Source organism: Lagopus leucura, unplaced genomic scaffold, assembly GCF_019238085.1.
Source record: "Lagopus leucura isolate 7727_CA_CO unplaced genomic scaffold, USGS_WTPT01 Super-Scaffold_100159, whole genome shotgun sequence".
NCBI classification, from domain to species: domain Eukaryota; kingdom Metazoa; phylum Chordata; class Aves; order Galliformes; family Phasianidae; genus Lagopus; species Lagopus leucura.
In genome coordinates this window covers 10,056,966-10,067,358 of record NW_024962335.1, presented here as the reverse complement: position 1 = coordinate 10,067,358, position 10,393 = coordinate 10,056,966, and the positions used below count along the sequence as shown (strand labels likewise).

Here is a 10,393-nt window from a genome sequence, read left to right as displayed (position 1 = left end):
ATTAGAGTGTAGATTTGTGCACAGAAAACAGCAGGAATGAGGAACTCCTGCCTCTGCAACGCTCAAAATGGCACTGCTTCTGCAGCTGGACAGTTTGTACAGCCTCTTGCCTCTGAACAGCTGCCCCTAAACTGACTGCTGTACAGGTCAGGAGTGAGGCTACATCACACATTAAACAAGATGCTTTGGGTCACCAAGCCAACACAAAAGCTTATGTCTTGGTAAGGCAGGTTTTTTTTGCTTCCTCTGAATTGCCTCTCCTAGGTCACACTGCCCAGCCTGTGGCTTGTGCTGGTCCCAGTTTTATCAATTCAGCAGTGGCCTCCCTGGCATTTGAACTTTGTCTCTTGAGAGCCAGCAGCTGCATTGCCATCTAGTGGCTACCACGTTAGTGAAAACAAAAGAGGAAAAAAGAAATAATAAAGTGGGAATAGTAGGAAAAAAAAAAAAAAAAAAAAAAAAAAAGGTTGTATATATATATATGCATATATATATATACACAACACCAAAACAGATTGGAAGACGACAGTGGACAGCTTCCTTGATGTAATCTCACCCGTCTCTTCATTTTTGCATGCACTACCTAATCAGCATTTGATGCTGAATGTTAACAAGCATGTATGAAGAATTTATAATCTGCATCCATAATGAAGGATTTCAATATTTTTTTCTTGATTTGATTTGAGATTGATTTCTTATGATAATTTTAAAAAAAAATCAAGTGCAGGAAAGAGAGCACTGAGAATATTTAGATATATTTTTATTAATTCCTAATTCTATATATATATATATACTTTTTTTTTTTTTTTCAAAGAAAAAAAGCAAACCACAGCAAATCAGAGATTGACAGCAAATCATGCTCTTGCTTCTAGCTTTGTTCTGAAAGGTTGCAAAATAAGGCCATTTGGTGGCAAGTTGTGAAATATAGGATTAGAGTATTTTTGGCAGTCCCACACTGGTGACTCGTGAAGCTCTTGTAAGTAAATTTAGCACATTAATAGGGCTGTAATCTTACAAATCCTTGTGTAAGCATATAATGCCATTTGATCAACAAAGTAGCAAGTGTGCACAGAAGCATCTACCTGTGAGCAGGCGGGAGCAGGACAATTCTGATAACATGCTGTTTCTCACAGCTAGATACATCAGGAGCACTACAGCTGGGTTCTCTCAACTGTTGGGCCTGTAGGCCCGTAATTTTTCTATCTGTTAATCTGCTGGCATTAGAGTTTATATGAAGATCTCTGGCTGGCTTCTCAGGCAAGAAGGCAGAGGAAATAGGAGTTACATGTGCTTTAGCTAGTCCTTGTAAGCACTTCTATGAATGGGGAATTCAGCCTGTCAGATTTAGCACAAATCCACACCAAGAGATCATGGTAACAGCCATCCTGGTAAATTCTTCAGGTGATTATATGGTTGTTTTGCTGAAATCATTTTCTTCTGTTATGATGTCATTTTGATGGAGAAACTCTGGAAGAGAAAAACTGTACTTTCTCACCACTTCTGCTCCAGCAGTGCTTGTTACTGTCAGTATTACCAATAGCATTTCATCTACAATCCATTCTGGAAAACAGGTGAAGAAAAAGTGCCATGTATTTAAAGTGTTGCCTTTCCATTCACTGAACTTGATGTCTGACCAAAGAAGTTACTTCACGTATGGCACACTGGTATTTTTCTGATGCTTCTTTAAACTCAGCCAGGTGCTCCTCATAGCTCCTCACAGCTGCCAGCAGCTGATTCCTCTCTACAGCTCCCAGAATGGCATGGAGAATCATTTCCATGCCAAGCCCAAGGATGGTAATGCTGATTCCTCCAAGAACAGATGCCCCGATCTGCGCAAGGAGGCTAACGAGTTTGCAGACAGTGATAGTGATAAGGTTGGAGCTAAGCAGTTTGACAGCTACCATCCCAGCAGTTGAAGTCACTTCTCCAAGAACAATGGAAAAAACTTTATGGGCTATTGCAATTTTCTCCAACTCAGGCTCTTTGATATCGTACAGCTTCTGGTACAGCACAGGCTCCAGCTTCTCCCTCATGTCACTATCAATCTTCTGTACTTGACACTGAATCTCACGCATCGCTTGAATGATAATATCACAGTTCTCTTTGACAGTGCTGCTCTCTTTCATCTTGATGTGGGTGATAGTACACCCCAGGTGTGCATTCAGAACTCCAGCCAGCTCATTTGTTGCATGGAAATTCATGGACATGCAGTCAAGCAATTCCCGGTGCAGATGGATCAGTTCTTGTCGTCTCCTGGGGTTTTCTGGGTAAAGGAGGTCACTCAGTGCCATTCTTCAGGAATAAACTACTTCAAGAGAAAAAAGAAGGTTCTTGCTCTGTTTAATACCCATAATTCCATCCCTTAATAAGCAGTGAAATGTAGACTGCTTTGTCTCTGCCTCACTAGTTCTTATGCTTGGGAAATCAAATCCCAAGACATAGCTTGTACATCCATAAGTCTTAAACACTGTTATGTATCCTTAACCAAATTATTCAAAAAGGACTTTATGAGACTTCTGAACATGCTCAGAGCAACAAAGCCAGCTAACAATATGCAATTATGCATATGCAATAGTAGATTGGTAAAATGATATGCAATTAGTAGATAGGTAAAATGAACATGAGTCTTCCCTCATTTAGGAAACTACAGATGGTAGAAACTGAACTAGTTCACTAAAGAACAGGAAAAGCTCATCTAGTCAGTAAAATCTAAAATAAGGTGTGGAAATGAAAAACCTTTTCTAGATAAACTTTTCTGTCGACCTACTTTTGTTTTAGTGACATTAGCGATATCCGACTTTTAAATGACTATAATGACTGTGCAGTCTGTGTCAGCATGAGGGTGCTTTAAGCCACTGTAGTTTATTTCTTATCCCATTCAAGAGGAATATAGGAACTTTATATGCATGCTAAATCACATTTGGGAATTCATAGAAAATAGCAAAATTGTCTATAACAAACCCATCTCTACCCATATCACTTGCAAACAACACCTACTGTGTTTTCTTTCTTGATATGTAGCCCCTCTCCCTTCACTGTTTCTTTCTTCAGTATTCCTAATCACATCCCTTCATAATACCACGAAGACCCTGTTGATTTTTCACTGCCAAACGTCAAGCAGCTACAGGCAGCCGCCTGACATTCATTGTGCCATGTCAACTCCTGCAGCATGCCTGGGAGGACAGACTGCCTTGGAGCAGCAGGCAGCAGCCTGCAGGGTCTGCCCTGCTCATGCAGCCACACTCCCTCTCTGTGCCATCTTTTAAGCCATCACCAGCTGCAAAGTAAAAATGATTTTGACTTTAGCACATGCATCTTACATTGCAACGGAGCCAAACAATGAATGAGTAGAATGACTGGTTTCTTTGGTGATGCTTTTGCTTTCTCAACCCTTTTATTCCAAACCACTTTTATTGAGCCATTTTTAGACATTTCCAAGATAAATCTCTTCTTGTTCTCAGTGCCCACACAGCAGAGTTATAGCTACAAATAATCAAGTGTGGGAGATTAGCTAGATTTTTCTTGTTGAAAGATACATTTGCGCCAATTTTTTCCTTTGTAGTTCCTGTCTTATTAGTTAACTGTGATCCCAGCTGTACTTCACTAAACACATCTTCCCCAGCAAGATCATTTGGAAAAGCAGAATGATCTTAACACTCCTCTAGCCAACTTTTAGTGTTAGTGTTGAACTACAAGCCAGTTCTCTCATGATTTTTCCCACAGTATTTTGCACAGTACATTGTTGTTTCAGACACTTACCTTGTAGCTCTGCTAAGAGAATAAGCTCTTTAACTTATCTTTCTTAAGCCTAGAGGAAGCAAAGGTTACATACAGTAAAAGGTTTTGACTTAGGGAAACAAAAAGTCCTGCCAGCTCAAGGTATGATTCCTTATGCTTCTGGGATGCTGTTGGCTTGTACTCTGGCTCAGTGCGATATTAATACCTTCCACTTCGCTGATGCTAGGTTGAAAGATCATTTGTTAATCCCCATTTGTACAAACTGCAAAGACAAAATGTTCTAAGAGAAAGAGCGTTTCAATGAACATTTTACCTACTAGAAAGCTATGGAGAATACTGATAGCATCTATTTTTAAGCATGATTCTTTCAGCTTCCAATGATTTCTTTTGATTTTCTGTCCCTTAAATGTAACTTATCTCTTATTCTTCACATTGACGCTTTATTCACATTCACTTTTTAGAGTTAGACAGGCCACACACATTTCCATATTTCTGTCTATTTCTCCAACTCCAGGCATATTTTTTCCCAGAGGCTTTTTGAGTTAAACATTCAGACTGCCTACCTGATTTTGCCCAAGTGCTCTTTCAGACAGCTGAATGTGTACAGGGCAGTGATCTCATCCTGTTTCCACTGTGTTCCTCTGGTGTTTTCCAGCGGCATGTGATGAGTCAGGGATCCAGAGCCTGGGCTTTAGCTGGGTCCTGCTGCCTGCCTGTTTGCCATTAATTTTATTATGCGATGTTTATCTGAGTTCTCCTCATTTTCTTCCTCGTTTTCCTTTCCTTTTAATTTTAACACATTACAATTTATTTCACACTAGTTCACAATTGTTAGGTCCTCCTAACAAAGGCCTTTTTTTCCTGAAGAGAATAGGGGCAGCATGAATCCATCTGCCTATGGCAGAAGAATCTACAGCCATTGCTGTAAGGGGATGGTATAACTCACTGTTCTCAGAACAACAGAAAAAAGCCCAAAGTGTCGGACATGTGAAGACTCCTGTAATATGTTTAATTTTGTGTATACCCACTACTATATGCAAACTGAAGGATTATAGTTCTAAGGATGATGTAATGTAGATTGTTTGAGAGGACTTAGACAACTTTAGACAACTTTACCAATAAATATCCAATAAATATCAAAGGTGAAAATAATTCATCTGCTATTTCATCTCCTCTACTATTGCTTTTCAGATGACATGCTGAAGGTCAGGTTCAGAACTCTTGCATCCATAAGAAAAACCACACCTGCAGCTTCTGAAACCGTATTTTGCTGTCCATTTTGGTAAGGTTGACTAAGAGCTTTTTCTGTTGTTTTTTTTTTCTAACACTGAGGTCTTGTGAGGAGAGTAAGGTGGTTTGATAATTTGTAATATTGATTTCAAAAATGTGACGTTCTAGCTGAAAATATTTGTATTTCCCCTTCTTTGTCACCTGTATTTCCTCTGTTTGCTTTTCAGAGCCGGACACCTCCTTCAGAAATGTTAGCCCACCTCGGTTTTAGCAGTGACAAAGAAAGGCTGCTGAAGGCCTGCCAGAATCTGTATGAATTAGTGTACATTTATGTCTCTTCAACTAATACAATATTCCAGATCCTCAATCACCAGCTTGGTACCAACTTCCCCACCATGACAGTAAAAGAAAACTTCAGCATTAAAGAGAACCTGCAGTTCCTGGTCAGTGCTTTAAAACAGATGCAGGCCACAGTGGAAACAAGAGACAGAGATGTACAGGAAAGCATGAAACAAAGATTGTGTGCTAAAATTACCGGTCGCATCATCTCTCTACAGGAAAAAATGGCTGCAGTAAAAGATATCTATGATCATTATAAGGGGATTATAGGAAGTATCTTGGGTGCACTGGTTGCAGTGTTGTTAAAACATGATAATTTCCCTGGCACAGTCGAGTTTGCTATGGAGCAGTTACTGAGTTCGCCTGCTTTATCCCTCCATGTATCAGAACTTCTCATGGACTATGCTGATATCATTAAGATGCTGCAACAGAATGGGACACCAAGTACTGCAGAAGACAGCTCCTCCTCAGGTGAAACATCACAACAGCTCAAGCTTCGTTCTGTGTCCTCCAACTCTTCGCTTTTTGCTTTCATACAGACCCTCCTCCGAGGACATCGGTCCGTAAAGAAAAGCCTGAAAGTAGCAGCTGACTGCTTAGAGGAGGCTTTCAGGGTGCTGAGGCCGCCGTGTGAAGCGTTCCAAATCTTTGTTAAAATGATTGAAAACTGCATCCCAGCAATAACAGAAAAGTTGCAAGAGACACAAATGTGCCAACCTTGTCCACCTTGATTCCGTTAACTTTCACATAGGAAGGAGTTCAAGCAAGCTTGACTGCACACATCCAAGACGTACCTGTGACAGCTGTTTCTAATCTTCCCAGTCGTTTTTGAAATGTGTACTTAGTGTCTCTGAGCAATTAGGAATAATAATAAAGTTCTGTCAATCAATTATTTGCAATGAATGGTAAAGCAAAGGAAACAAAAATGTGGTGTGAAATATACATACAGAACAAGCTAATCGTAAAATAATAATCATAATATCTGTTCAAACTGTGCAGGCAAACATGTTTCAGGATTTCTGTAGCAGCAGCTGTTCAGTTTGCTAGAGCATGCTACTACATTTAAATAATTACATGATGATCTCTGCCATTGCGTGTGTCTATATCGGATGTCAGAAATACTGAGTATCCGGCAACTCATTTCAGTCCTCCCAAAAAACAAAGACACTCACATTCCCTAAGTGCTCTCATTTCTAATGCTAGCATTTCTCAGGTTTCTAAGGTTCTGTGTTTATTGACACAGGATTTCCAATGGAATGGCAGCATCAAACTTTCATGGAGATGCTCAGAAAGCCAAGCAGTTCACCCAACTGTTTTTTCTTGTCTGTTATTCAAGTGTATATTTCTGGATGTAGCCAGAGAGTCAGTCATTACCTGGCCCAGCACAATAAAACGCCAACTACAATAAAAAGAATGACGGAGGCAGAGGCAGTAGATCCACTGTTCTTGATTCTTGAAGCTGAAAGAAAGTTGAGAGAGCAGTCATTTAAGTCTCCTTTGACTGCCTAGGACTTCCTGCCCTTTCTAAAAGCACCTTTGCCCTAAAAAAGCATTTCCTCAAGTCTACCTACTATTCTGGCTTAGTGCTGAGCAAAAATTCTCATTCCAAAGGGACAAAAGCAGGATCCCATATTATTGGTGCACTCTTAGGACAGGGCTGTGGAACAAACCCACTGAGGTCATACAACAGAAGAGTTATCTCTTTAGCCAGGAAACTGATACTGTGTGTTTTGCCAGTCAATACCTCTCCTGTCTTCTGCCACAGGAAGGAGAACAGGAATGAAGCAGGGTAGTTTTGTTTACATTTATTTGAGCTTGGCAGAGTAGTACTGCACTAAAGTCCTGTGTAGTCCTGAGGCCTGATGTGTCTGAACTCAAGTTGCCAGCAAATCTCATCTGCCCTTGCATTAAGGGAGGCTGGGGACACAATGCATGCGTCCTGCAGCATCCTTGCAATAGCAGATAACATAAGCAGAGGCTGCAAAGTGCCCTGAGGCCTGCTGTGCAGCAGGTGGCCCCCTGTAGATACATCTGGTGTGAGCTGGTGGAGCTACTGGAGACCAGGCTGCCTGCATCCCACCTGCTCAAAGGGTACAGTACCTTCCAAGAGATGGCAGCGGTACTTGCTGTAGTTCCCCACGGAATGCAGGTGGAGCCGGTTGCCATGCTGCGTCCGAAAGAAGTTTTTGACAAGGAATATCTCATAAGGGGGAATGAGGACTTCCTTCTCAGATGTGTAGTAAGAAAAGCCTTGCATAGCTGCTCCCAGGCAGGTTGTCACCGTAAACAAAGTTTCATTCCCAAATTTCTGGGCTTCATTCCAGAGGCGAGAGGTGGAGGTGAAACGGCCAAATCTCACCATGCTGCCAACTGTAGCCTCAATATATAAGTCCTTCACACCTCTGTGCACCCGGTAGCAGTGACGTTTCCCCACGCCGTCCTTGCTGCTCTGCCACTGCTTCATAATCTGGATAGCTGTCGTTAGGTAAAAGTGAAAATATTTGTAGCTGAAGTTGTGTCTGTAATGCTCTGGAGACCTTCCTGCTGTGGATGTGGCCCAGTTCAGCTGAGAGTGCAGGGAAGAATTCATGGTGTAAGCCATGAGGACGGTGGCGTGACTATCATGCATCTCCCTCAGGAGACCTACAGGGCTCTTCAGCAAAGCTTCCTGAGCCTTCTTCCAGAGGTTCAAATAGTTCTTACTAGCAGCTATTTCCTTCTGGAAGTAGTCTCCCCTCTCCAGTTCTTCCATCATCTGCTCTCTGCAACCCAGGTACTGGTCATCAAAGGAATGTAGAGCCATATCCATCATAAGGTGGGACGCTGCCTGTATTGCAAAAGCAAATGATAGTTAACATCATAGGTGTGATTTTTTCTAAATCTCTGTAAATGGAAGCCAGGTTTTCCCCTACCTTCTCCCTTCAGTTTTTCATTATTGACAGAAAAGGCATAGAAAATAGGCATCTTTGACAAGCCCTTTATGAGCAACCTTTGGTTCAAGCTCCATTTCAGCAAATAACAACCAGAATGCTATAGTTCTTATTTTATGGAGATCAATGGCACTGAAGACTTATGGACAGTTTCCCTTCAAAGGTCAAGGGGATGGGGCCCATATGACAGACCTACAGTGCATGAAGTTCAATATTCTGTTAATGGTTTGTGAGTGATTTTGAAGAAAGAAAGAATAAGAAGATTATGTCAGTGCAGCCTGGACACATCTCACAGGTGAATCTCTTCTTTCTGTCTTATGTCCCATGGACATATTCTGGCTCCAGAGCAGGATGTTCAGTAAGGAGAAAACAGCAGCTCTGTGCCAAAACTTTTATTTGTCCATTCTGTCTCAGTGAGGCCAAATAGACTTGTCATGTAAATAAACATTAAAAACATGAGTAAGGTTTTACATAACCCAGTGCTATAAAAAGAAAATAATCTCTAATATATTTTATTTGTGAAAGGACACACTAATTATCCAATACCCTTCCTAGCCTCCGAAGTCAGTCTGGTCCACAAACCATATAAGAATTCCAATTATTTCTCAATGATACTGTGATTTCTTTGAGGGGAAGCTAAAATTCACAAGTTGTAAGTAGAGCAGTATGGTCCCATACAACAGCACGCTGCTGTTGGCAGAATTTCAACTGAGACAGGCTGGAAAAGGAGAGGAACAATTCCACGAGAATTAATCCGAAGCTCCTAAAAGATTGTATTTAATTTTTTTTTTTTTTTCAGTAGGATAAATGATTTCATCATTTCAAATAAAACACAGTATTTACTCCTCTTACCAATCTTTGCAAGATCAGCAACAGAATGCTGGTCAGCAGAAGTACTGACGTCCTGGAGTCCTCCCAAGACATTGTAAAAAACACTGAGATCAAGCAGAGAACCCTTGCATTTGTTTCTTTCTCGTTTTTTTCTTGGGTTCTGGAGTTTATATTCTACTCCCCAATTTTGGTGACAGTTCTTCAACCAAAGATCACCCAGTGGAGTCTTCAAGCAATTCAGATGTCCCTGATCAAGCCCAACAGTCAGCTTACTGGTAGAAGTGTGCACACAATCCACAAACAAGGGTCTGGATGCACTGAGACTTTATGAGTTGTTTCTTCACTCCAGCTTCAGCCAGTGCAGCTGCCCTTTGCCTTGATGATTCTCTTTATTCCAAGGTATGTTGCACTCTTGCTCTTGCAAAAAGAAGGAAACCGACTTGGAGAGGTCTAAGACAGTTCTCTCCTGAGAAGTATAAGTCAAGTTGGGGTGGAGAGTACTCTCTGGCTGAGAGTTTTAAAAGTCATTTTCGTGATGTGCAGAGCTCTGATAAAGACTACCCAGAAATGCACAGTAGGTTGGGATCCCATCTGGAGGCAGAGATAACATAAATGTCTCTCTCCTCTTTAGCTTCTCCCAGTTCCTAATAGCGTGCTGCCAATCTTCCACCTACACCACTGCAGAGTGGCACCTTGTTGACCTGATTACATGGTTGCACTCAGAATGAATGCATAAATGCAGATTCCACATCGAGAACAATCTCTCCCCGCTAGCTGCTTTGCAGTCACCCTTCCAATTAAAGGGCAATGAGTTACTCACGTGCAAAGACCCATGACCTCCGGCAATATTTCTGTTAAAACAACAACAACAAAAAAGAGTAAAGATTACCAGAGTTTCATCCTGACTGTGACACAGATAATCGAAGCCTACTTCTCATCGCCTATTAATAATAAGTTGGTCAGAGAGGTTTTGAGGTGGGCATGTACAGCCATGGCGATAAATGCAATGGCCATACGATGGCAGCAGAGGATGAGTAATGTATTGAAGAGTACCTTGAGCAGGTGAAAATCGAGCTGCTGCAGTCCAGCATTGCATTTGTGATCTGATTTGCGCGCTCAGCTCTCCAAAGGCCATATAAAGGTCTGGGGACAAAGTGCAGATCGCAAGATCAAGGCCTTAATGTTCACCTTCCCAGAAAAGAAATATTTATCAAAAGGAGGAGACAAATATAAAACTAACAGAAATATGTAAATATTCACAGAGAATTTGATTTTCTTGAAGGAAGGAAGGAAGGAAGGAAGGAAGGAAGGAAGGAAGGAAGGAA

At 41.3% G+C, this 10,393-nt stretch overlaps 2 protein-coding genes across 5 annotated transcripts; both read right to left on the bottom strand.

Annotated features, from left to right (window-relative positions):
- Positions 1-774: 774 nt before the first annotated feature.
- On the bottom strand, positions 775-6,042 carry SMCO3 (single-pass membrane protein with coiled-coil domains 3). 4 transcript variants are annotated; one of them, XM_042890281.1, is made up of 3 exons: positions 4,302-6,042; positions 3,760-3,808; positions 775-2,308 (listed from the first exon to the last, which is right to left on the bottom strand). In XM_042890281.1, the coding sequence occupies exon 3, from the start codon at positions 2,289-2,291 to the stop codon at positions 1,614-1,616; it is 678 nt and encodes a 225-aa protein (XP_042746215.1). In that variant the 5' UTR covers positions 2,292-2,308; positions 3,760-3,808; positions 4,302-6,042; the 3' UTR covers positions 775-1,613. The 4 variants fall into 4 exon arrangements, with proteins under 4 accessions (XP_042746215.1, XP_042746213.1, XP_042746214.1 ...); XM_042890279.1 differs by having other exon boundaries at positions 775-2,305; positions 3,760-6,042; XM_042890280.1 differs by lacking the exon at positions 3,760-3,808.
- On the bottom strand, positions 5,278-10,138 carry ART4 (ADP-ribosyltransferase 4 (inactive) (Dombrock blood group)). The gene is made up of 5 exons (XM_042890278.1): positions 10,122-10,138; positions 9,090-9,919; positions 7,408-8,134; positions 6,682-6,766; positions 5,278-6,157 (listed from the first exon to the last, which is right to left on the bottom strand). Exons 2-5 carry the CDS (start codon positions 9,159-9,161, stop codon positions 6,067-6,069), a joined length of 975 nt encoding a protein of 324 aa, XP_042746212.1. The 5' UTR covers positions 9,162-9,919; positions 10,122-10,138; the 3' UTR covers positions 5,278-6,066.
- Positions 10,139-10,393: the final 255 nt, after the last annotated feature.